This window comes from Haemaphysalis longicornis, unplaced genomic scaffold, assembly GCF_048455015.1.
Source record: "Haemaphysalis longicornis isolate Haplotype H1 unplaced genomic scaffold, Haemaphysalis longicornis Haplotype H1 scaffold_12, whole genome shotgun sequence".
Taxonomy (NCBI): Eukaryota; Metazoa; Arthropoda; class Arachnida; order Ixodida; family Ixodidae; genus Haemaphysalis; species Haemaphysalis longicornis.
The window spans coordinates 112,629,802-112,656,642 of record NW_027526225.1 but is presented as its reverse complement, the minus strand read 5'-3'; the positions used below and the strand labels follow the sequence as shown (position 1 = coordinate 112,656,642).

The window sequence follows — 26,841 nt, the reverse complement described above, 5'->3', positions numbered from 1 at the left end:
ACAAGTGTGCTACAGTTTCTGTTCCGTTGAACACAACTTACGGTTTCTGCACTGCACAAGTGTGCTACAGTTCCTGTTCCGTTGGACAAAACTTACGGTTTCTGCACTGCAGAAGTGTGCTACAGTTCCTGTTCCGTTGGACAAAACTTACGGTTTCTGCACTGCACAAGTGTGCTACAGTTCCTGTTTCGTTGGACAAAATTACGGTTTCTGTTGCGTATTCTGGGCTAACAGTGAAAATGCCGTAAAAGGAAGGAACGGTTAAATTAGCGCAACGCATAAATACGAATACATGCCGGCATCAAGAGTTAGCGGTCATTATTACCGTAGATTTACGGGAAAATTTTTAACAGTGCAGGGTGTACGCATTATGTGACATGTATATTTATCAAGCGACTCCGGGGCAGCGTCACCAATCGCCCCAGAGCTAAGCTGGTTCCACAGGCGCACGCCGGTATTGCTGCGACGCACGAGCCATCAGTTGCACACCCGGCCACCCTGGCCACCCCTCGCATGATCATCAAGTGGACCGGGCCGCCACGTGCGGAACGGAGGTCGGCGAAGACGCCCGGCAGCGAGCAACGTTCAGTGCGCCGTGTGACGTCACTGCTCCCCGCGCATGCGCAGCACGGCTCTCCAGGAACCACGCGAAACTGCTCAACCTCGGCCAGTGTAGCTCACGTTACAAAAGCGCCTTGGATTAGAGGGCGAAGTCGGGCAGACGATATAAAGCAGTGCGGTTGTGATGGAGATGTAATTGGAGCACCATACTTACGGAGTGGGGAGCGTGGTCACCGCGAGGAGGGGAAGTAGGAGCATAGCAACAAATCGATAGAAGAATGAGACGGGGACATTGATTTGGTGGCATGATTCGTACAGTGCAGGCCAAGATCAGTTGGAATAAGGCCCTGCAGCAAAACATCATCATCATCAATAGCCTACCCACCGTATTTACTCGATTGTAAGCATCCCCCCCCCCTTTTTTTTACGATTGTGGTGCCCAAAGTGAGGGGCGTGCTTAGAATTGAAAGACCTAAATTACCCTCCTCCGCCACTTTTTTCGCCGCCGTATGTAGACGAGACCGGCGCGAAGAATATTGTTTGATTTCGCCAATCTTAAAAAAAAAAAATGGTGCAGACACTGAACCAGCCGTTTACGTGTGGTGCTCAGTTACCCTCATCACTTCCAGCTGAGCACGAGGACGCGGGTTCGATTCCCGGGCGCAGCGGCCGCTTTTCCGATGCAGGCGAAAAGCAAAAAACGCCCGTGTGTACGAGATTTCGGCGCACGTTCAAGATCCCCAGGTGGGCAAAATCCGGAGCCCCCCACTACGGCGCGCCTCATCGCCTGCGTTGCGTCGGCGCGTTAAACCCTACTATCAATCAATCAATACCCTCACTTCCGTTCGAGTCCGTTGCGCCGCTTGGGCCGCCGCTTTCAGTATTATCCCCCCCAGCAGGTCGTCTTCTGTTCCGATGAAGTGGTTTGTAATTGAAAACTTCATAAAGGACTTAGCCACAATGTCATCTTGGGCCCTCTTCCACAGGTCTGAAAGCCGCCTTGCGATGGTTGCTTAGAAAAGGGGGGTGTACAGGTACGCATGCTAGCAATTTTTTTTTCCAAGATTTTCCCCCCAAAGTAGGGAGGGGGCTTAGAATCGCAAAAAAATACGGTTTACTGTTTAGGTCTACTGCAGGACGAAGGCCTCCCCCACTGACATCCAACCGCTCCTGTCTGCAGCTAGAGTCCATTCTTCGGCCCCGAATGCTCTTGTTTCGTCCCTCCCCTTCTAGCATCGCCTCTCGGTATCCAACTCTGTTACCCTGGAGGCTCCACCGGCTGTCATTTAAATTTCCAGTCCCGGCATACTCCGTCAAAACCTTGGCCACTTGCGGGTCTCAAGGCGCGTTGTTGACATTCATCGTTGCTGGCCGTCCGTGCAACGAACTGCCCTCCTGTCTGTCTGGGAGGCAGAGGAGCGAAATAATGGCAGAAGTAAATGCCAGCAGACTTTCCGAGACCGCCATTGTGCGAGAAGACAGCTTGCTGTTCGTTGTTAAAGGCAGCGCAGGTGTCAGCGACACCTCGATTGTGTTGTTCACACATGCATTTTCGATGTCATGACACGAAGTGCATGCTCCTTAGTTTTTATTTTCGTTGTTTTTAACCTTCCGTTCTACGCCCTTTTCGCATACTTTCCCCCACCCCGCGTGGGCGAGGCATAGCAAGAGTAGGATAACTGAAATTAACTTTAATTTTAGGTACTGCATGTTCTTTTGTGTGTCCTCACTCATGCCGACATAAACATTAGTTGCGCTTCATACTGTTAAACTTAACTAACAAAATGTGGAAATTGTTTTTAACCTTTTGTGTGCGTGATTTGTGTGGACATACTTTGCGTACGCGCCCTCGGAGATAAGTCACTGCAATAACTCATGCTGTTCATCTCTATTTTCCAGCATTATAAACCAATAACTTACACTAATACCAGCCAATGCTATTCGAGGCACAAAGCTGTCGTCCTGTTTTCGCGACTTCGTTGAGGAATGACATGAAAAGAGGGTGCCCGCCATTTAAGAGCTAAAGTTTTACTCGCCAAGACTTGCACGAACATGATACCGCCCACAGCAGTTCTGGGGTAATTTTTAACAATCCTGGAATTGTACAATTATGGTCGAAGGTCTGGTTTTTGTTCGAACTTCAGTTGCGCTATGAAGTTTCGTAAAAAGAAAAAAAGTGGTTGTGCGGTGGATAAACGTTTATGCTGACCACTGGATCCAGCTGAAGTAGACTTCAGCGCAAGGGGTGGAACGCAAATTGAGGGGGTTCGGTACATAGAAAAAAATTACTGATCATTTTCATCCCAGGGTAGAAAAAGAAAGACTGCGAAGAAAAGGCGGGAAAGTACTTCTCGTTGGAAAATTTCTTAAAAGTCAAAAGCAACTTTCATCCCAGAGACGCCACTGGTTTTTCTCGGGAACAGTGGACGGACGAGCAAATGCGGCGGCTCGGTATACTTGGATCTTGAAACTGTGGTCGTAAAATGAAGACCACTGCCCATGCAGGCGAGGGTAGAGAACGAAGTGTCTGAACATTTCATGCCATAACAGCCCCTCGCGGAGTCTTTAAGGAAATGGAACGGGAGCAATCTCTCCGGAAGGACTTCCGGTAGGTCGACGATGACAGTCTGGACAATTCGACGGCTTTCGCTCACCGGCCTTCTTCGGTTGAGACGGCTTTGGTAATTTCGGAAAGCAGTCCGACAATGCTGTCCTCAGCAGGTACAACTCGCACTTCTACTGTGCGAAAAACACGCCATCGGCACCTTTTGAAGCAGAACTCGGCGATACCGAACCCGACGCACAAATTTCGGCTCAACTTGGCGACCAACGTCGTCGGCTCGGTGCCTTCGGCAGAAGACCGGCAGTGGCTGCGAGCTGTACGGCAGATCCCTGCAAGCACTGGCCGTACTACTACAGCCCTGCCCGAAGGCAAGCCGCCCGGGATTCCGAAACGACAGGACGACGGCGGAAAGGGAAGCCAGTCACCACCGAAACTGTAAGAGGGGGCGGGGTCGGCTCATGTGGACATTACGCCGATCTCGCAACATTTCTAGCGTCTTCCTGGTATGTGTATGTTGTTGTTGGTGGCGAGGGGTTGGCAGATGCGAGGGAAGGGGGGAAGGCAGACGCTGGAGACGGAGAAGGAAGTTCCCTTCCCTCAGGAGGGCTGGCGCACTGTCTAGCGCGAGGCGGAGCCAAGGTTTTTTGGGACCGGCGCTGGGCTTGGCTTGCTTGTTTGCTTCATCGTGGGAGAGGGCTGCACAGCGCCTGGGAGAGGGAACAGAAAAGATACAGAGGGCGAAAGAAGAGCCAGCGCCGGCAACAAACAAAGAGCACAGAACTGGCGGAACCTCGAGCAGGGTTCAACGCCGCTCCTCTGCCCGCGCACTGCACTGTGAAGGCAAGAACGGTTCACTAGCATACGCGCTAGGCAAAAATACCCCGCCCACCTTGGCGAAGTAGCGCGCTAACTGCAACTCGCACTTCAAGCAACGTCTAGGCAACGTAGACGTAATATGGTTAGAATAAACTTTCAAAGTACTCTTTGATAAAGAGAGCACCGATTGTCAGCGTCGTCGACCAGACGTGTACGACAACGACGTTCGAGAGAGAGAGAGAGAACGGAAATAAAACAAACATACTGACGACGGTCGCCGACACGAGAGTCGAATCGGGCTCCACACAGCAGCAAACACTTCGGCCAAGAATTGGCACGGACGACACGTTCCAACCGCAAAAGCAGCTTCGGTCGAGGTAGCACGTCGCCAGCGAAATCCGTGGAAGCTTCCACCCGCCGTTCACTCACGACGCCATCTGAATCCCGTGGGAGAGCCCGAGGCGCAAAAATATGTGACGTCACGCATTTTAGCCAACAGTGCACTGAAAACCCGAAATGGCGCCACGCAAGGGGTTAATTTTTTTTTCTGGAGTCATTTCAGAGCCAAATTGCGACCGGTTAAATTTACAAAACCGTTAATGGGCCCCAACGCTGCTCGAAAACGTTCTGACGCTCTCGCCAGGCCCCGCCACGAGAGCCTTCCAGAAGCCCACGTTACGCAAATGCCCGCGTGACGTCACACGCCTTCCAGCCAACCGCGTGCCCTCAAAGCTTCACCACAGGGTGAAGCTTTCTCTGCGCCAGCCAATGAGAACACGGTCGGATATTGGCATGTTACATGACGGGTGAGTGTGTTTCTGAATATTATTTTGCTGATAAAATTTTCGGGGGGAAAACATCGCGTACCCGAACCAGCCGAGCCTCGGTTTAGAAGGGTTGTCTCGCGATCCTAGCGTGCCGGGCGGCGCGCAGACGACGCGTTCGCGCGAGTGCCCGAGCCCGACGACCATCCCGTGGCGTTTTCCTCGAATCGCGCCCGAGCGCGGAGAGAAGGAGGGAGAAAAAGAAAGCTCGCGCTGAGATCGGGGGGGTCACGGGCCAAATCAAACCAACAGCCCTCAGCCTGCCCTTGTCCCCTAGCGCACCTCCCACGGCCGATTGCCACGGCTCGAATAGCGGCCAGGCCAATGGGGCTCGCGTCACTGGCAGCCCTCGAGCTCCCGTGCGCGGAAGCCAGTCTGCAATGGCGATCGGCCGACAGGCCTCGCCGTCAAGGGCGCCCCGCGCCTCCCCTCGACACCCGATCGTTCACGCGATCCGGGCTTCGCGCACGCCGTTCAGGCGCCCATCTGCGTCTCACACTCGGGGCTTCTTCCTCGCGCTCCGCACGCGATCATTTTATTGCCGTACGTGACGGTCGTCCATTCACGGCGTACAACTCGCACGCCCGCCCGCGCCGAGCGGCTAGCCGCCGCGGCGCCCTGGTTGTCAAGAAAGTGTGGCTCGTTCGGACGTTGAACCGCGATAGCCCCGCAGAAACGGTAGTCACCCTTAATCCATCAATGAGGCAGCTGCAGCGCTTTTTGCTCTCCGCATAAAACACCCCGCACTCTCTCACCCACCACAAAACGTATCGCCAGGTTTCGGACTACGGCGGCTCGGGACCGCCACGGCGGTCGCACGCCCTGTATACAAACGATTAAAGCGTTAAAACGGGAGTGTGTTCGTGTGCGATTGCAATAATTTGTGTCCGATTCGATGCCCACCTTTTCCCCTTCGCTTCCCCCATTTTTTTTTTTCCTCAACACCTCCCCCCCTTCTGCCACCAACCCGACGGCCGTCGCGACCTCGTTTGGTTCGCAGACGGACGCAATGGCCAACGGTGGCAGCAGATGCGTAGCAGCATAACAAACATGGCGGCCACCTCGGCGGAGGACTGCTCGGGCAGGGCTGGCGCTCGCCGTCGGCGCTGGTGCGGCTTCGGCTCGTTCGCCAAAGTGTCTCCGGAGTGACGTGACTGCTTCTGCGGAAAGGTGCCCGCCGCTACGCCCGGGAACGCCGTCGAGCCGCGGCTGCGCGTCTCGGATGGCCCGAGACGTCGGCTCAGTGTAGCGCCCCAGTCTCTACCAACGGAGGTAAACGCAGCCACGCCGCGTTCCTATTCACGCGCGCGCGCGCTTATGTGTCGAAAGACAAACCACCTTGTTGCGCCTGGACCCCCATCGCCCGCCCAAAAATAAATCGCGGTTCCCCCCCGCCGACCTTCGTGTGGCGGGATCGCGTAAAAAAGAGCGCGCTCCCCGACATTGAGGGGAGGAAAACCGATTTCGGAGGCTCGAGCTGTTGGTTTTAGCGCGGTAGATGTACTCGCACACGATTTGGGACCAGCGTGGGGGCCGTCCTGGAATCAAGGGCGCCAACAGCGTCGCGTACGAGCCGTCTGTCTGCCCGACGCGGTGTCGGCAGGCAGCATGGCTTCGGCGATCAGCTGCTTGGCCGATCATCGGTGGCCGGATGGCTTGCTGCTCTGAGTTGAACGTTTAACCTCACGCGGGAGGGAGTGTATTAACATTTGTACAATCCGCACCTATCCGTACAGCGTTTCGTAGCGCCACCCGTCTTGATTACGCGTCCGCGCGCTGAGTTACAAATCGTGTGCTTTCGAGGTCTTGCATAGCGGCGCATAGTTTCTTGCTAATGAAGCCAGCGACCACTGGCCACCTACCTATTGGCCAAACAGTGCAGATTGCAAAGTATGCGGAACTTGTTAACTTGTAATCTTCGATCTTGAATGAAGATTCGTGTTCTTCATTCCCTGCCTAGCCGAAGAATATTTAAATGGCTAAGGCGGGTGTAGTTTGGTCGTTTAACTACCCTAACTGAGCGTGATGTAAGTGTGGTAAGATCTGTTGCCCAAGATGCAAACAAAACAAACTGCACTAGTTCATTTTCTTTGCCAGTGCAGGAAAGTTGCAGCTCTGCTGAGCCGTACTGGCAAGAGCTGCTTTATGTCACAGCGTTATGACCAGCCTTGCACTGGCCTGCACAAGTTTGCGGTAATAAACGTAGCTGTTCCACCATGGTGACCACTCAATGCTAAACCTCCGCAACGCTTATTGTTCTGGAGTATTCGCTACACCCAGAGCAGCAGCAGTAGCCATGTTATCGCTTACAGCACTGGCTGTTGTGCAGCCAAGCTTCTGAAAAGTTATTTTTACAAGGACAGGTTAATCTTGTGAGTGCCGTAATAAAAAGAGTGGATGTTCCCATCGCTAAACCAGCATGCGGTATCTGCTAAACACAGTCGATATATTACACTTTCCCGCTGCAAATTGTTTGTAATTGCATATACGGAATCTCTGTGGGCTTATGCAAAGAAATACCGGGCTGGCAATGCATTTTCTAAGGGATTACAGTAGAACCTCGCTAATAGGTTTAAAAAAAAAAAAGAAAACGCGTGGCAGAAACGTACTACCTGGGAAGAAACGTAATGGGGGCATTTTTAGCATTCACAATTGGGAGCGTAGTGGCTGGGAAATTGCATGAACCGGAAACCTATCAAAGGGGTTCTAGTGTGTTTGTATTCGGTGCCGTTGTAGAAATACCTTAGAAATACGTTGTAGTAATTTGTAGAAATACCTTAAGCATCCGTATCACGTGAGAGGTCGTCAATACCAATGCACATTCAAACATGTCTTTTCGGGATCGGAATAATAGGGATGCGTGGTAAACAACTTTACAGGTTGATGCATTGCGGAACTACCTCAGCAGCATAGAAAGTGCTTGCTGTAACATGCAGGTCAGGTTCGGGGATTCCTGTATTGCATTTCTAGTACACAATCAGCTCCTGCTTTGCCTGACTTGTGATATAAAACAACTAAAGCAACAAGTAGTTTGAATTAGTCGAATGCAATCAATCTATTTCGTTCAGTAATCACCTCAGTTGACATGGAGATTTGTGGCTCTACTGCGTGTTCACTTGTAAAATCTTTTAAACTGCAAGTACACTTGATTCGCAAAAAACATTTCAGGATTCACAGGAAACATTGAATTGCATGCTATTGATTTAGAATTGAAACCCGTTGGCTGCCTGTCCTGTTAACGTGTTATTTGTTGTGGTTTGTCTTGAGTTTTGCATGGTTACGTCTGCCATACAGTTAGCTGGGAATATGAAGCATAGCACAAACACTTTGGAATTATTTCAGCATTACTGAGCTCACACTAGCTGTGCAGGCTCGTGATTTTTTTAAAGCAAGCCGGAAACAACAGCCACTGTTCATATTTCAAATAATACAAACAATAGGTGTAAAGTATGTTGTGTTCTTTTTATTTGCACTTAATATGAATGATTGCTCATGTCACTGGCTACCCTTTATACGTACGTGTTTCATATGAATGGTCACATTATTAAATGGTTGCCCTTTGTGTGCAGTTTCCATGAATGATTCCCTTGTAGAAATGATGGCTTTTTATGTACATTTCCTTTATTTTTTTCTTTTTTTTTTTCACACCTCGTGTCTGTTTATATTCTGTCACCCAGTTTTGAGTAGCAAGCAAGAAAGAAGAATGCAGTCTTCCATTCGACGTGTATAGAGGACCGCCTCAACAATCTCAATGGTCGTTTATTTGAAGTATGACAAATAGCAAGTTGAAAGACACTGGCTCTTGTTTACAGTAGAGACCAGAAAGATGATAGGCCTCTATTTTTAGCAAGCAAAAAAACCCGTACAGTTGCTGACCGATTTTTTGGACCTGCCTGAATATCCGGACGCTGCCGTGGCACCGTCACGTACTCCATACAGTTAATGTATGACACTGACCAAAATTTTGGGCATTTAAAACCCGTCTCGTTTGATTTTTCTGGGCTTTTTCTTTCGATAGCAAGACAGAAGCTACCAAAAATGGAAACAAAATCGCTGCCATCTTATTTTTCTGCAGCCGCGAACCCGCGTTGTATGCATACAGAAGCTTCAAAGTGAGGAATTTGAAGCATCGCCATTATCAGGCAGATGCAAAATGGCTGGTTGTAAGCAGACATCTCAAACCAATTTGTAATCTCGAAGCAGACAATCTCAGGTACCTAAATAACAAGGTGAGGAGTCTATAAAGAGTTGGGAAGTCATCCAGATCCAGAAACAGGTTGAGCTTTTCAAAACAGCTGCTCGATAAATAAAACTACTTTTTGTTTTTTTGTAAATTAATTTTTTCGGACTGCCCAATTTCGCAAACGCTATCTCGGCCCCTTCAGGGTCCGAAAAATCAGCCGGCGACTGTGTAACTTTTTTGACCTTGTGTGTGCTATTTTTGTGGGGCCAGAACGCAAGCTCAAGCAGTGGCTCAGTGTACAACCAGCCGCAGGTTGTTTTGTCCCCATGTCAATGTTCGTTTCCCCCTTGTTTTTCCCCCTCCCTTTTTCCCCAGGCCCACAACCAATTCACCCCAGTAGCAAATCACAGTTCTGCATGGCCTATTCCATGTTTTCGGAATGTTCAACCCAGGTGATTTTTTTCCCCTTTCATTTGAAGTCCTCCCTTTTGTTTCCCACCGCGAACCCTTTTCTCTTCGGCGACTCTGCGTGCCTGACGTCACGCCGCAAGTCTTCGCAGCTCGGTCGTGTCGACGTTTTTCGCCTGCCTGCACCGGCTGCAACTAACCGCACTGAATGCAACTGTGCTCTTCTCTACCTCCACGGTCTCAAAACTAACACTAGTTTGTTTTGTTAAGATCACTCGTGCTTTCTGCTCCTGACAGTGGGTTCTGTTGGCTGTTCCAGGCACCTTTGCAATGGATGATGGGGGCCGATGTCTGCTTGACGTAATAAAGTGAGTACTGCGCTACGGGAAACATCCTTGCATTACCACAGTTTTCATTCCTGACCTAAGGGAGTCGTGTGAGCGTTCCTTGTGGCTGCAGCTTGCTGAAGTTTATTTTCCCCTTCTGCTTTTTGCAGCGACCCCCTACTGCTTCAGTCGTTCCTCGAAGACAAGGACGAAGAGAGTGCAAAGGTGGGCGATTTTTAAAACCCTCTCGGTGGCGTTGTGTGTGCAGCAAAATAACTTGGACTTCTTGCTCTTTCCACGCGCAGCAGAGTTCAATGTGTGCGTCAGCTCCAAGTTTGTGTGTTGCTTTGTACGGCTGCTTTCTCCACTGTTGATAGTTTCACTGACACACTCGGCCGCGCTTGTGGCTGTTGCGATTCAGGTTCAATTGGTGAATCTTTCTTTTTCTTTGTTAGAACGCGCGTGATAACAGCAGTCGTTAAGCCAATTAGTTGGAGGAACGAGTTAAAAAGAGCTGTGGACATCAACTTATTACAGCGTATGAGGAAATGTGCATCGTGTATCTGTAGTGTTTACTTGAAATATCTTTGGAAGTGTGTATTTGTGAGCAACGAACACAGACGCTCCTTTATTGGAGTTGGTCCACCGACTGCGAGAATAACATTGTGAGGAAGTTTTAGTGAAGCGCTGAGGCTTCTTACTTTGCCCAAAAGTATGAGTGTGCTGATTTTTTTTTTTAAAGCGAAAACTTTCTTAGTATGACCGATGGCGCCGTGTCGAAAAACTAATGCATTTCCCCATAGACTGGTTGTCCGTCAAAAAGCTCCGATAAGATCTGTGGACAAATGGCGTGTGTGAAACCAGCTTCTGTCAAAACAGTTACTTGGATACTGCAACAGAGGAATGGTTCTCGATGAGACAAATCACGCATTGATCATGAAGGAGGAGTACAATAGTATACCTTTATCTCATAAACCATGTATCGGTATTCATTGAGGTCGTTCGTAGACGTGTTTACTTAGTGCGCAAAAAATCTTCGCATGGATTCATTCTTCCTTCTCAGATTGGGGTCTTTGAAGGTTTGAGGATCGATTGAACGCACTTTCAGGGAAAATTGGAAGCACTTTTAGCTTTCGCGCTTCTCTAGACTTTCTTGAGGAAGGGATGGCAATTATTTCCTTTAAAAAGTTTATTTTATGAATTAAGTCAGGTTGTGAGTGTGGCACTCGGGACTTGCTGCGACTGTAGGCCTTCTCGAGTTGCACACGGCAGTGGAGTGCCCGATTGTGCATTGGACGTGGTTCGGCTCGGGAGCTGTCCGTGAGGTGGGGGACACTTCTCCCGTGCAGGAGTTTGGCCATTCCCTGTCGACGGCCGCGCTGGAGAATGCCCTTCTCGGGCAGCAGGACCAAGTGAGCAGCACGACCACCGGCCTGGTGCCCCGCCAGTCGCCGGACTCCATGGGCTACGGCTGCTCGAGCGCCGCCGCCGACAAACCCGTGGCCGCCCTCGCCTCCGCCAGCTCCGACCTCGTCTCGGCCGCCCCCTCGCCCCACCAGCTGCTGGTCAGCTCCACGGTGCCCCCTCCTTGCTCTGCAGCCAGCAATGGACTGCCGGGCGCCACGCCACATTCCACTCGCTCCTCCCCAGCCGCCACCGGCCGCCCGCACTCGGCGTCCCCACGCCCCGCCCCCGCCTCCTCCACCGCCACCTCCTCCTCCGCCTGGTCCTCCTCCTCCTCATCCTCCACCTCCTCAGTCGGGGGTCCCACCACCACCCCCGCGCGCAGCCAGTCGCTGCCCTCAGCCTCCTCGGCCACGCCCACCACCAAGGCGACTGCCACCGTCGCACCTCTGCCCGCGGCACCCCAGCAGGCTCCACCTTCGCGCCCCAGTGTGGTCCAGGTACGCCGTTCTTTCTTCTTCTTCTTCTTCTCCTCTTTTTTTTTTTCTTCTTTAAATGCCTCTATGCTGACCCTCACAAGGCACCAGCGTATCATAGTTAGAAGGTAACTTTGATATGGAACACGCAAGCCGTGATGCTGTGAGAGGGACTAATGAAATTTATGGGCTGTAATCTTCTCATCCCACATATGCAATGTTCAACTTGAACTCGATCTACTTCCATTTACGCATCGAGAAACTGGTAAATACCAGCCAATCTTCTGTGTATACCCCCCCCCTCTAGTGCTGGTGTTAAACACTTGATTTGTAAATACATACGGACTGTTCGGCTTTACTCTTGTTTTTCATTTGCCACCCTCTTGTGGAAAGTGGGTCACACTTATGGCTGTGATTCCCCTACCTGTCTTGTCTCGCATCATTCCACCCCTGGCATTGAAAGTTGGTAGTGTCGCGCTGCTTCTACAATGAGATTTTTGCTGTGTGGGAACAGCTGTGCATCGTGCGTACCTGCCAGGTTTCCCGCCTTGCCTGGGAGACTCCCACATTTTGGTGGTTTTGACGATCGTACAACCTAAACAAAAAAGTCTCCTGAAAATGTACCCGCGTTTGGCTAAATCTGTCTCCCAATCTGGACACATTGCGCCGGAGCTACCTGACAATTCAATCCAATCTTTACCACTTGACATCGTTATCAGTGAAGAGCTTAAAAAAGCATCGTGGGCAATGCAAACAGGTTGCATTGCCAACTAAAATCGCACCCAGTTTGGAGAATCCGTGTCTGACAGCCCTCGGTCAATGTGTTCTTTTGGTGAAGTGTCGTAGGGGCAAACATAGTTACGCTCGACAGTATTCCCAGGACTTCCTGCTCAGGGCGGCGTCAGCCACGTTGAAGGTTTAGCAAATGACCAGTGGTGTAGCTTGTCAGTAGTTTGGACGAGACAGTTCAGTTCCTGCTCTGTTGTAGCTAAAATTAAAAGGCATGTAGAATATTACATGCCTGCCGAATGCATTCGGCAGGCACTCTCAGATGATGAATGGCAGCCTACCATTGTCCCTGAAGAAGAAAGTGTATGACAGCTGCATCTTACTGGTACTCACCTACGGGGCACAAACTTGGAGGCTCACTAAGAGGGCTCAACTTAAATTGAGGCCGACTCAGTGAGCAATGGAATGGAAGATGACAGGGGTAACATTAAGGGACAAGAAGAGAGCGGAGTGGGTCAGGGAACAAGCGCGTGTCAAGGACATATTAGTAAAAATTAAGAAATGGACGTGGGCAGGGCATGTAATGCGAAGGCAAGATAACCGTTGGTCATGAAGGGTAACAGAGTGGATCCCTAGAGAGGGCAAGCCTTGCAGTGGGCGGCAGAAAGTTAGATCGGCAGATGAGATCAAGAAATTTGCGGGGATAAATTGGTCGCAGTTCGCACAGGACTGGGATAATTGGAGAATAATGGGAGAGGCCTTTGCCCTGCAGTGGGCATAGATAGGCTGGTGGTGATGATGATGATGAAAATACTACATTCTGTTGCGACCAGTTCCCCTCCCCCCCAATAAATCTCCCTAATGCCGTCCTGTTGAACCTGGGAGGTGTGGTCGTGTCCCGCGATAGCGCAAAATCTCATCCTCTCCCCCGCTGCTGCGCCCAGGTGGTGTCGGCCAACCCGACGACGCGCACGACCGGTGCCCCGCGCCTCATCCAGCCCAAGCAGCAGCCGCAGCTGCTGCCCAAGCTGTCGAGCGGCAGCGGCAGCATGGCCTCGCCCGCAGCCACCCCGGGCGGGGGCTCGAGCCGGTCGCAGTCCCCGCGGGCCGCCCCGCACAAGGCCGCACCGCAGCCCTCGCCTGTGCCTCCGCAGCAGCAGCAGCCCACTGCCGCCGCGACGGTGCAGCGAGGGGCCGCGATGGGGCTCAACGCGGGAAGCCCCCTGCTCATCGGGAACCCCGCCGCCGGACAGCCGGGCATGTTCCCCGCCGGACCAGCCCAGGTAACGGCCCGCCTCCTCCGGGCAGCGGAATGTCGGACAAGATGCGGCGAACGACGGCCGGCAGTGGCCGCTGAGCCACCAGCGTCGTAAAAACGGCTGTTTGCCGGCGACCTGCATGGGCTACAGTATTTACTTGAATCTAACGCGCACCTTTTTTTCCGGAAAAGTAGGTCCCAAAATCACATGCGCGTTACAATCAAGTATGACTCAAAACTGCGGCACCGTATCGCCGTCGACGTTTCAAGATAGCTGCTTGACTACTGAACGCGTAGCCAGCGCTTCGTAGTCGGCGCTTGTTTGCCTTTGTTGTCTGCGTAGTCTTTTTTCGCGTTTCTCTGTTCTTTACGCTATAGAATTTCTCACTGCGAAGACGCGGCGGGTTCACCATGATGCTGCGTTTAAGAAGAAAGTAATCTTGTGCGCGGAAAGCTATGGAAATCGGGCTGAGTCACGTGTGTTCAGTGTTCCGGACACTTGCGTGCGGGACTGCCGCAAACAGAAAGAGAAAATTTTCGCAAGCAAGGTGACACGGAAAGGGTTCAGCGGATCAAAGAGGGGGCGATATCCCTAAATAGAAGACCCGCAGGCGGAGTACGTGCAGCAGCAGTGAGCGGCTGAGAGACTTGTAACGATAGAGCTCATGGAGATTGTCTTGCCATGAATAACTGCCACATTTCATTTTGGGCCACCTTTGGAATAAGCCTTGCTTGTTCCAAATGAGAAAAAGTTGCATTTCTGTATTAAATAATGAAAGTCCAAAGCGCGTTACAATCTAGGACATTGCGTTTTTTCTTCTTCTTCGGACCGCAAAAAACGGGTGCGCGTTGCAATCGAGGGCGCGTTAGATTCGAGTCAATACGGTACATTTCAGACAAGCGGCAGTGAATGTGACCGGAAGCGGCAAAGTGTATTTTGAAGCTGCAGCCAATCACGACTTTCTTGTCTGCGCACTCAGCAACCAAAAAGCAGACGCTCCTTTTGCACCTTTTTCCTGTGTACAGCCCTTTTCTCGTGAACACCACCACGTCCAGAAAACTGCCACAGTACCGCAGTGGGTGTGTGGCCGAAATGGAAAAAATGATGGTCGTGTAGCGAAGTTCAGCTCATCGAACTGAAAAGTGGCTGCAAAGCTAGCAAGCAGGCGAACAGTGCAAACAGTTTCACCCATTGTTGCCATGTGGTAATGCTTCTGTGCTAATTATGACGCCCAATTTAAAAAAACACCGCTCTCACAATAAACAAGTACAGTGGAATCTCGATGATACGATTCTGGGTGATATGGATTACGAATTTCTCATTAGTCCCGGCGAAATTGCATCGTTTGCAATGGGAAAAATTTTGGCTCTTGCGAGCGGACCTGCATGTGGCGATTGATACAAACGGGTTGGCAAGGCGCCTGACTGTCAAGCGAGCAAGCGACAGTGACGTACGGCCAGCCGGCTGTCTTGAGCGCTTCGAAAATGCCGCCATGAGGCGCACGCCTCCCCATTGGCGAAGTAGTCAGGCTCCTCCCACTGTTCTGCGCGTCGTGCGCCATTTACTGACCGAGGCACAGGCGGCAACGCCGACTTCACAAATTGCATGCAACAGCGCGCCATGCTGTTCATTTGTTGACTGTTGCGGCATGTAGTGAGCTTGGGCACTACAAGTGAGGAGACGAAAGTCGGACTGGTCGGCAACGTGGAGGTTTAAAAAAAAGCAGAAAAATGTCACTGGTTTCTTCATGTGAAAGTAAGAAAAAAAATAAATGGAAACTTTTTTTAGTGCTCAATTTTTCGGTCTGTGTTGGTTGATACGAATTTCGGATGATATGAGTATTTCTCGCAGTCCCGCGAGATTCGTATCATCAAAATTCTACTGTAAATGTTATTCAGGTCGTTTATATCAAGTTACACTTTGTTGGAGACAACTTATAAGCAGGGTTATATTTACGCGCTTCTTGTTTCGGATTTTACACCTGGTGACCTGATGCAAGCAGCTCGCTGGTCGGCGGCATTTGTTGCTTCGTGTTGTATGGAGGTTGAAGTTGATGTAAACTGCGTGGCGAGTCGATCATGGGTGGCCGTCAAATTTCGCTGCATGGAGGTTGGCCTTAAGGACGCCACTGGGGTCTTGAGGCAAGACGTAGCGGGAACTGAGAAATTAAGTTCATCATGAAACATGCATGTCGCCCAGGTCAGGCGCTCGATGCTGGACTGCGCAAGGGGCAAGCCTCATGTCGTGAGAAGCGAGCTCCAAGTGCGAGCTGTGAGCTCAGCCTCTCTCTCACAACCAGCTGGCTGTCTTTCTCATAATCTTCAAGTTCCAAAGAAACATGGCAATGATAGTTTCCACGGGGGGAAGGAAGCTCTAAGGCACGGCTGGAACATGGGAGTGGGCTGTGCCAATACTTCTGGGGCATTGGATGGGCAACAGGCGGGAACCATACGAGTAAATGGTTGGGAGACGGGATAAGCCGAGCGAGCCACATTCGTAGGGGGTGGTGGTGATGATGATGATGACTCCATTCTGCTTGGTACCTGACGCGAGAGCAGAACGACCAGCGAATGTCCCTCTCTCTCTCCCCCCTCCTCCCTCGCAGGGCACGTTCCTGCTGAACCAGTACATTCCGGGGCTGGGCCAGAGCCCAATCCTGATCCAGGGCTCCCTGGGCCAGATCCAGGGGTCCCTGGGGCAGATCCAGGGCGTTCAGCTGGCGCTTCGGCCACCCCAGGCGGGGCTCACCCTCGGGCACCACCAGGCACCCAAGCACCACGGTGGCCACCCCGGCCACCCCACCCTGGTCATACCCGGGCCCCGGCCCAACATCATCCTGGCCCCGCGCATGGTCTCGTCGCCGCTGTCGTTCGCCATCGCCCCCGGACAGCCGCTGACCCTGCAGCAGCTGCAGGCCATGCTGCCCCCGCAGGCGAGTAGTCCAGCCCCACATTGGCTTGGCTCGGCTCGTTGAGCGAGAGAGAGCCCGTGGCCAATCCACCCCTTCAACCCCCCCCTCCCTTTTGCAGACCATGCTGGCCCAGCCGACCTTGGGCGCGTTCCAGACGGACCAGCACCACCAGCCCCTGATGCAGATCCCCACCTTCACCCAGCCGCAGATCTTGACGCACGACCACCACCATCACCACCACCACCACCATGGCGCCCTGTCGGGGCCCCTCATCTCGGCGGCTGGCACCGTAGTGTCCTCGGCGGCTGCCAACCTGGTCACCCACCACCCGGTCATGACCACAAACACCACCGTGCTCCACCCAGTGCCAATGCAGCAGCCCATGGCTGTGGTGGGTGCTCGATTGAGGAACTGTTCCATTTCAGGCCTGGCTGTGGCTGCAAACTTTCTTCTTCGAGCGGAATTTTGTAAAATCAAATTTGAAGTAATTTTATGTGCTTAGAGGTATATGGAAGCCCTTTTGAGTTTTATGTTTGTCACTTCAAAGCTACTCGGTGAAGTGCGTGGGTCTATCTGGCACCACAGCTTGTACTTTTTTTTTATTTTTTTATTTTGCTTGTATTTTTAGCTTGTACCGGGAAACATAACTACGTACATTAAAGCTGATCTAGGGAAGATATATTCACTTATAATTAGGGGTGTGCGAATATCAATTTTTTAATTTCGAAGCGAATTCGAATAATAAAAACAGTTCGAATCGAATCGAATATTTTTCTAATATTTTTCGAATTCGAATACTTATTGTTTTTTGTAAAATTAATGTTTTCACCATCTAGAGACACAAAAACTGCAACTTTATTGCACAACAAATCACACAAAGTAAAATTAGGAATTACACAATACCATTGCACTCAACAGGTTAAGGTCTGCACTCACTTAAATGTTAACATGGAGAAAGTTTAACTGCTTGACATGTTCGGGGAGCAGTGACAACCTTCTGCTCGTTACCACTTTACCAGATACCGAAAACAGCCGCTCACTTGAAGTAGCTGGCATGCCTGAGCCCGTGCACATTGCCGCGCGCTGATACAGTAAAATCTTGATGATACTAATCTCGCGGGACTGCGAAAAATATTCGTATCATCCGAAATTCGTATGAACCAACACAGAACAAAAAATTGAGCGCTGAAAAAAGTTTTCGTTTATTTCTTTTCTTACTTTCGCGTGAAAAATTCGTGATTTTTTCTGCTTTTTTTAACACCCATGTCGCAAAGCAGTCCTTTCTGGAGCACGTAAAGCTTCGCGCTTGTCTCCTCACTCGCTGTGCCCAAGCTCGCCACACGCCGCAACAGTCAAGCGTGAACCGCATATGGTGCGTTTTTGCACGCGATTCGCTCGCCTCGGCTCTGCGAGCGCTGTATTTTCACGCCCGCATCGACGATTTCGCGCCCGCGGTAGCGCCTACCTCTGTCAGAAAATGACGCACGACGCGCGCGGCAGAATGGAAGAGCCTGACTACTTGCGATGAGATCGAGACAGCCGGCTTGGCTCCTCCGGAGATGGTTAGGCTTAGCACCACGGCAAATATTTTATGGGCGCTTTCACTAGCGGCGCGGATGATCTTTTATAGTACCGTTTTCGCATGCATCATCAGCTCCTTTACCGCACAAGCAACTTCATGTCTCCCTTGAGCCGCATTTTAAAGAGCGGTTAGAAGCGGTCGCACGAGCGCCCGCGCCACTTCGCGGCTGGAGCCGACGCCATGTTGACGCCGCCGGCCGCGCCGCGCGCAGCGTGGGGGTGGTTTCCCAGCGGTGTCAGCGCGTTGGGCGTGCGCAGAGCGTTTTCGCGAGCAGAAAACAACAGCCCGGCCGTTTCTGTAGAAAGAGTGACAAACAGGAGAGCGAGAGCCGTCACTTGCTCGTTCGGCAGTCGGGTGCCTCGCCGGCTCGTTCGTATCTTTCGCCGGGCCGCGCAGGTCCGTTCGTAACAGCCGAAATTTTTCCCATTGCAAACGATGCGATTTAGCCGGGACTTTTCGGAAATTCGTATCATCCAGAAATTCGCACCCCCAGAATCGTATCATCGAGAGTCCACTGTAAATAAACACCGATACAAACACGCTCTGAATTTTTTTTTTTTTTTTTTTAGTTTTGGGTGGTTCGAATATTTCGAACAATAAAAGTGTCGTTCGAATCGAATCGAATACCAAGAAATTCGAATCGAATATTCGAAGTTTCGAATATTCGCACACCCCTACTTATAATTGCTGCTGGTGCCAAGTCAATTGAGAAAACAAATGTTTTGCTCTTTCCCCCCCCCCCCATTTTCCCCCCCACTGAATTACCCTTTCTGCATTGCAGCCTGTCTCGACGCCCATGACGTCGGCAGCAGTATTGCACCAGCCGCAGCCAGCTACAACGTCGGCACCCGCCCCGCCCCCTGAGAAGCCGGTGAGGGTGGCGCCCACGGTCAATCTGGCTGAGCTGCTGAAGGAACACGGGATCATGCCGGAGTCCACACCTCCGCCCTCTCCGACGTCCAACCAGGAAGGCACCATCTCGGTTGAAGTCCCCGTTACACCAGCCCCGGTTACAGAAAACGTCCAGGTGAGGGTTACAGTCGGCACCACTAGGGTCGATACGGAGCATGAAAGAATTCAAGGTTGATTCTCGGCTATGCACTGCCAAAAGCTGTTAGCAGGGCAAAATATGCGCGTTTGATAGCGAAGAGAGCGCCTAATGAAGCACCGGCTTTAACCCTTAGAGGGTCGAATTTTTTAAGAAAAACTTTCCCATGTGGTCAAATTACTTTACAGTGATAAATTACGGAGATAAACAAGTAAGGAGCAGCGCCAATGTAGATGGAAATCAGTGCCGATACAGATAAAAATCATTTTGCGCGCATCCGTTGCGTTTGCGTGGCGAAACTAAAACCACGAAAGGGCGTTGACACAGACCACCTGATGCGCTGAAGCTAGGGAGTTCTGTTTGTCTCCGCTAGAAGGTAGCACAATCAAATTTCAAACGCTTCTTGCAAGTCATAGGAGGAGGCAGCTAGTAAGCATGCATCGTGATTATGGCGCGACATTTCAAACGGAGTGTCAAAGCCGTACCTTTATGGCAAAGACCTGTGGTACGGAAAACTGCTGCCGTACATATATGGCAAAAACCCTCAAAGAGTTAGTATTCGAGACCACGCGAGTGCGTGGCAATAGTGCCGATGTGCACCCTGGAGGCCTGGCACGTGTTGTCGAGACTGTCCCGGCGCTCGCTATCTCGCTTCCTGCAGTGGTGTAATGGTCACTGAAGCACCGCATAGCAACACCTTTGTAGCATTCCCTCCATCCCGATGGCATATTTGCGGCCTAATGTGACGAATTAGCCGGCTTTGGCGCCAGTGCTCCTCGCATCCTGGAAAATACTTACGCGGATTGTTTTGTTTTTGATTTTCCAGTTTTGTGCCTTATCGTTCATACACGATGAGACTAGCGGCTTGCAAACGGCGTCGCCAAATGAACTGAACTTATCTTTCAGCTCGCTTTCCACTGCCAATAAAGCAGGCGAATTTGACGAATGCTGACGTGCGGAATGTTGACATGCCATTTAGAATGTATGCCGACGTGCAGAGCGAACAGAATTTATATGAGTATGGCTATGGATCATTTTTTTAAAATAAGGAAGTAGGCAGTAAAAAGAAAGAGAATTTCTTTAAATAACCTTAAAAATTGCCCACTGAAGAGAGCTGAAAGATAGGTTCAGTGGTCAAGGGGTATACAAAATAAACAAGATGAATACAGGTTCGCGATTCATCTTGCTGGCATTTTGGTGTCGATAGCGCAACACTCTGTGATTGTGCTTCACACACGCAGTGGAAAGAGAGCTGAAAGATAGGTTCAGTGGTCAAGGGGTATACAAAATAAACAAGATGAATACAGGTTCGCGATTCATCTTGCTGGCATTTTGGTGTCGATAGCGCAACACTCTGTGATTGTGCTTCACACACGCTTCGTTCGCAAGCCGCTACTCTCATCGTATATAAACGATAAGGCACAAAATTGGAAAATACCAAACAAAACATTGTGCGTAAGTATTCATCACGACACTTGGAGCACTTGTGCCATCGGGATGGAGGGAGTGTTACAAAAGCGTTGCTTTGCAGTGCTTCAGTGACCGTCACAACACCACTGCCGGAAGCGAGAAAATTGCATGCCTGCTAGTAAAAAAGGACGCGCATGCGCGCCGGTCTCAACAAGGGGCACTGGGTCTCCAGGGAGCGCATTGGAGGTTTCTGACATGCACTAGCGTGGTCCAGAATATTAAGTCTCCGCCTGTACCTAGCAATCCACGCAGTTACTAATACTCTCACTCGTGCAATCACGTCATGGCCGGCTTGGTTACAACTTCTGTAAATTGTGACGTTTATGTCTTGTGGGGAATTTGCAAACTGACGGGTGTTTCTTCCGCGCAGGTGGTGGTGAGCAAGTCGCCACAGACCGTGGCGGTGTCGCCGCAGCAGCGGGTGCAGCTCTCGCTCGCCCACGATGGCAGCGTGGTGCTGCACCCGCCGGGCGGCATGTCCTCGGTTCCCGCGCCGGTGCAGTCACCGGGGCTGACGGTCACCCCCACGTCGACGAGTGCGTCCGGGGCGACTGCTCTCTCGCGGACCCACTCGGCCCTCCTGGAGCGTCTCTCCGCGGCACCGCCCGTCAGCGTGCCGGACCTCGCCTCCCTGACGGCGCCGCGTGTGACCGTGACGGCGCCGACCGTCGTGGCACCGTCCCTCGTCGCACCCTCGGTCGTCACGCACCCGCACCAGCTCACCCTGCACACGGTCAACAACGGGCTGGTGTCGGCGCAGCAGCTGGGGCAGCAGTCGTTTGTGACGTTACACGGGTCCGCCGTGGCGAACATGCTGTGTCACGGAGCGAACAATGCGCGCATCAACCACATCGTCGTCAGCCCGTCACCGATGGGGCATCATCACCAGCAGCAGCAGCAAGCGCACCACCAGCCGCAGGCTTTGCATCACACGTGTCACGCCGTGACGAACACCGTGGTTAGCTCAGTGGCGAGTTCTGTGGTGCCGACCACCACGATGACGACTGCGGTGATGGCGCCCATGGGCCGGACAGCAGTGCCGCACACGGTAGTGAGTGTGGCGGCGAGCCCCGTGGTCACGACTGTGACGCCCACAGTGACGGTCACAGCGTCGAACAGTGGTAGTGTCGCACCGCACACCAGCGGGCACAGTGCGAAGTGTACAGCGCCCATGAACTCTCAGAACCAACAGGTGAGAGGAACGTTTTGCTTGCCTTGGGGGCCTTGCCTTTTTGCGGGCCGTTGAGAGTGGTTTGACCTCTTCTCCCAAAATCCCATTGTATAATGCAAGTTGTGTGTCAGCACGGTCGTCTCAGGCGCATTTTCTTTCTGTCACTTTTCTCGATTCAAAGAGTTTGGCCTCCTTTGTAAGTGCAAATAAATTATCTTGCCAAACTGAGTGAAACTTTTGCTTGGCCTTAAGGCATTTTGTTTTGGAGGAGCTACTCCTTTGTTTTTATGTATGGTTTTGATTAAATTTGTATTGTGCTGTACACTACTAAGCTAGCTGGCAATTTTAGACTGCTTACAACTGCTTATTGCCTCCGTTACTGAGCATGAGAGTAGAGTAGTGTTGTGGCCGGCTTATGCGATCTTTGCTACGTGCCTTATGATATTCAAATAAATGTCACATTAAATGGGTGCCTATGGAAGCATACGGTCAGCTCTTGGTAGTTTGACTCTCTGCTTAGATTAATTAGATTGTCTGCTAAGTTGTGCCAAATATTAGGAGTCACAACAGGGACAAAGTAATAGAGTCAACTGTACATGCACTTTTTTTTTTTTTCTTTTTATTATGCCGACGCATGTGAAGTTTGATGACGTTGCAGCAAATTGATGGTATCGCAAACGCCGAACGATATCACAGTCACATTAAAGGGACACTGAAGTGATATGTAAACATTGCGGGATTACTTGCGCAAATTGTAGTCCGGGGTCCCCAGGCCATGTTACGACCACTCTGGGCGCGTTTACGCGCTTTTATTTAGTAGAAAACTTAATTCGAAAATGCTGTCCTCCTCTCTTTACGCTCGCCCATTTTCTGCGGCGTTTTTGTGTGACGTCGAGAGGAGCCGTGCTCGCAATTGGCTGCGCTATCTGCACGGCTCCCCGGCCTTCAGACAGAGTCAGTCGGCCCAGCGTTTCGTCCGCCGGACGCTGACGGGTCGTCGCAATTCGTTCGCTCAGTTGAAACGAAGCCAGGACATGTTTGTGAATGGAAGAATGGGCCTTTCTTTACTTGGTTAGTTTGTACACTGTATCTAGCTCCAAGTCAAGGTCGCTTCACACAAGCTCTGCACAAGCGCACATGCGACGCTTCGCTGACTGGTACGCCCGTAGGAAAATATAAGGCCTCTTGAAGGCGGGAGAAGAGTCAGCGAAGTCAATATAGGTACTAAGGAAATAAAATCAACTGATATTTTTACCGTACAGCGTAAAAATAGGGCGCGGGAAGCACTTTTTTGCGCTGGGCGAACAAGCACAGCGGTCAGCAGCACGACTACGCATCTGCGAACGCTTTTCCGTCTACGAAATGCAATTGCTAGACGTGAGCTATTGCGGAAACTCGGGGGACACTTACTGCACGAGCACAATACAACAAATAGTCACCTAAGCTGCTTGAAATGCCAAAACTAAATAAAATGTAAACTTATTGTACAATATATACCTTATATTACCAGGGTCAGCGCAGCCCGTCTCGTGGCCGAGTTGTCTAAGGCTGCAGGTATGTCGCCGCCTAGTGTTTTGCAAGTCACGAGTTCGAATCCTCGCGGGTACGTGCTTTTTTTTTTTTTTTTTTGTAAGTTAACTTTTTTGTTTTCTGCCAATGTTTTCTACATTGAGTTCACCTTTGTTTGGGCCGCAACGTTCATGGCTCCACGAACTAGTTCACAGAACGCGCGCAGGCTGGCACTGGCGCGCTAGCGAGTTCTCGTTGGCGTGCTGTCCATAAGCACCGACTGCTTGCGGGCAGTGGGCACAGGCCAGAATGAACAGACCCTTGGCCTGGTGCGAACACGCATTTTACGGTACAGGCATGAGTGAGGCAAGCTCCAAATAGGGGGGGAAAAGCGCATGACATTTGTGCGTCTGCGGGTACGCGGAGGGCGTCCATGCACTGCGTAGACCTCGGCTAGTGAATGCTACGATTCCAAGCCGTCCTGGGAGGCTTATCTTTATGCATTTTTACAGCTGACAACATGGCAGAAGCGCGGTACGATGATTACTGAGTTATTGAGAATGCCCATCCAACAACGCCACAGGTTGTGTTTTACAGAACCGAAACCGAAACCGAAACTTGCTTGGTTGCTCACCTTGGGCATCGTCCAATCACGGTCCCGCTCCTCCCAACGTCACAGCTTTAGTTGGTGCGGCCGCCGCAAACCGCGCATGGTAGTTTTTCTTCTTTGGCGCTTTGTAAAATAATTACCGATTTGTCAACCGGATAAACGATGAAAAGTGGGCTAATTTGAGCCAGTCTATGCAGTGCAAGCAAAAACGGGAGCTTGACAAATTCACTTCAGTGTCCCTTTAACTCTTATGTTAAGTAAAAGCATGCTACGGTTTTAGGGTTGCCATTGTCTGCTTGAAGAAATGGGTTCAATCATCCGTTAACGAAAAGAGTGGCAAAGTTGAAACTCTGGATAAAAGAGGAAGCACATTGATTCAACACAGTGAACTGAGAGCTCAGGTTCATAAAGAACCACTTGCTATGCCCTAGCTTCTGTATTCCCAAATTGTGTAAAAACAAGTGCAGACCCAAGCAAGTTCTAGGTAGTGACGTGCTGCCAAAAGAGCCACTGTGAATATTGGGTAAATCTTTAGTGCAAGAGCAGTTGTACCCGTACCTTTCTGGGTTTGGTGGATGTAAGGTAAAGCCTTCCACTGTTGCCAAGGGGCCAGCCAAGCTGCTCCAAGAGGCGGTATGTGCCATTGACACAAGGCCTAACGTTGCACTTTGATGCGTAACGTTGTCGAACAGTACCTGCAAGTTGACGTGCAGCGGCTTTGGTGTGACTTGGCCAGCCACTAAACTTACCATTAGGGCTGCCAGACGTTAAGCCTAATCGTTGGCCTAACAAGGATATCTGCTGGAGAACGGTTACTGAGAACGAGGAAATAACTCAAGGAGGAGGGCCGCATCTTAAGCCATACAAGTGTAGATCTCTTCTGCAGCTCAAATCAAGCTTGCCAAAAGTGGCTTATACCTGGAGAGGTGCATTGAACCACTTTATAAAATGCCTAATCAACTCAATCATTTCAAAGAAGTTCAATCAATCAATCACTTTGAGCGCAAGCACTAGAAGGGTCCACCACAAGAAACCGTCTCGTTTTTTTAATGCTTCACTCTTATCTGTCGTAACGTAGCGTTACAGGCACTTTTAGTGCCCCATTTCGATGCATCAATAAAATGCTCACAGCGCTCTATTTTTGTACAAGTTGTAGCAGCAAAATACGGCGTAATGCAAAAAGGAAAGGGACTGCAGGAAGACACTTCCTCATGGTGTAAGCAAGTTGAACTTTTCACAGGGTGCCAAACGCGCAACCTGTTTGGAAGTCTTCAGTGCTTGTACCAAGAAGATGCTTACAAAGTAGCCCGAGAATAAAGTTTGGAGGGCAGTAATTTGCGGTCACGTGGGTATTCAGTTGCCTATTCTTTGTTTGCCGTTTTCGATGGCATCTTGAGGCATTCGGTGCATTGTGAGAAGTGATGCCTGTAGTACCGCTTTAAAGATTTCCGAGTCTTGGTGTTGCACCTGCAAAATATCCTTGCGTAAGATTATGTTTGAGCACAGTGGTGAGTTGTGGTATGCTACCCCTACCACTGCATGGAACAGAGGTCCCCCTTGTATTGGAGGTACTGCGCTCAACATAATCTAAAAAAACTACAGTGGGCACTTAAGTCTGCCATCGTACTTTGAATGAAAGAGAGCATTGTGGCAGCAGCAATTGGAGAATCAACCGTAAGCCTTTGATTGAAGCTGTCATCTTCACTGGCCAATCCCCCAAAGTGGTTTGGTAGTATTTGTCGGTGGGTATGCTAACATCGCAGCCAAGCGAGAATTGGTTAATCAGCTGCAAGCAATTGATGGCAGCTGTCAGTCATTAGCCAGTCCCCCTCAGTGGGTATGTGACCAGTCCCAAGATCATTCAGAACTCCGTACTGAAAATGTACGAATGTGTAATGTGGTAGCTTGATGAAAACAGCATGACGCACACACAACGAAGTGGTAAACTATCGCCAGGAAAGCCATAATGCTTTCGCAGTCGGGGCGCGTTGAAGTGTACCTCAAAAGCCGTGTTTTCTGTGGCATCTAACCATCGCCTTCTGTATTTTTACAATGCCAAACGCATCGCGCGCTTCCCAGTGGTAATAAGTGGTGCGCCTGCAGTGCCCATATGTCGCGAGGTGGGGCTCCGAGCTGAACCGGGATCACGCAACCGTAACCGACTTTGAGAGCGGCTTGTGCCTGGTTGCCAAGGCAACCGTTGGTTGAGATTGTCAAAGAAATGGCGCTCGCGCCAGCGCTAGAAAGCTCAGAGCCGCAGCGGAGCATGTTTTGCCTACGCTGCCGCTCTCCACCATGCATCGCCCCAAGCTGATCTGGTCACATGATTGAAGCACTGGGAAGGCTACGGATTGGGGAAGAGTGGCCGGAGTAGAAGGAGAGGGCTTGGTTGGCCGGTCTGGGCTGATGCGTTTGGCATTGTAAAAATACAGGAGGCGATAACGTTGAGGTCTAACATTGTCAAACGATACCCGCAATTGGACATACAGTAAGTTTGGTATTACTTGGCAGGCCATTAAACTTACCATAATGGCTGCCAAATGTTTTGGTATTACTTGGCAGGCCACTAAACTTACCATTAGAGCTGCCAGATGTTAAGCCTAATCATACGCCTCGCCTCTCGGACCTCGCTTCCCCGGCACCTTGTTTTCCACCCATAAGAGTAGTGGTTAATTAACTTTACTGTCACCACATGTTCCTGTGTTCAGTTCTTGTTCTTGCCAGGTTTTTTTTTTTTTTTTTTTAAGTCGAAAATGCATAAAATTTTGGGACCAGCTGCTGCTAACAATGCCCAGTTTTTCATTGCTTGTGATACATAACGTGTTCAAATTAAAATGCCGCGTTAAAGGTAAGGGTCTAGCACAGTTGCCATACGTGCAAGGTGGAAATTGTACCGACTATAATACCCCTGTTTTGGCATTTAAGGCCCGTGTGACGTGTTTGCATAGTGCTTGTATAGTTTCCCCAGGGTAATTCAATACATTGAAACAT

The 26,841-nt window shown here is 50.7% G+C and overlaps 1 protein-coding gene across 3 annotated transcripts in view; it reads left to right on the top strand.

Annotated features, from left to right (window-relative positions):
* Positions 1 to 4,642: 4,642 nt before the first annotated feature.
* Positions 4,643 to 26,841, top strand: part of LOC144163283 (uncharacterized) — a 42,002-nt gene continuing 19,803 nt past the window's right edge. For 2 of the 3 annotated variants that reach the window (XM_077694183.1, XM_077694181.1), the window contains exons 1-11: positions 4,643 to 4,746; positions 5,765 to 6,036; positions 9,323 to 9,399; positions 9,675 to 9,723; positions 9,852 to 9,906; positions 11,031 to 11,585; positions 13,235 to 13,573; positions 16,155 to 16,481; positions 16,579 to 16,851; positions 18,824 to 19,069; positions 20,931 to 21,752. In XM_077694183.1, the coding sequence (XP_077550309.1) occupies positions 9,387 to 9,399; positions 9,675 to 9,723; positions 9,852 to 9,906; positions 11,031 to 11,585; positions 13,235 to 13,573; positions 16,155 to 16,481; positions 16,579 to 16,851; positions 18,824 to 19,069; positions 20,931 to 21,752 (2,679 nt within the window). In that variant the 5' untranslated portion in view covers positions 4,643 to 4,746; positions 5,765 to 6,036; positions 9,323 to 9,386. The remainder of the gene's footprint in view (positions 4,747 to 5,764; positions 6,037 to 9,322; positions 9,400 to 9,674; positions 9,724 to 9,851; positions 9,907 to 11,030; positions 11,586 to 13,234; positions 13,574 to 16,154; positions 16,482 to 16,578; positions 16,852 to 18,823; positions 19,070 to 20,930; positions 21,753 to 26,841) is intronic. The other variant, XM_077694182.1, reaches the window with a different exon arrangement.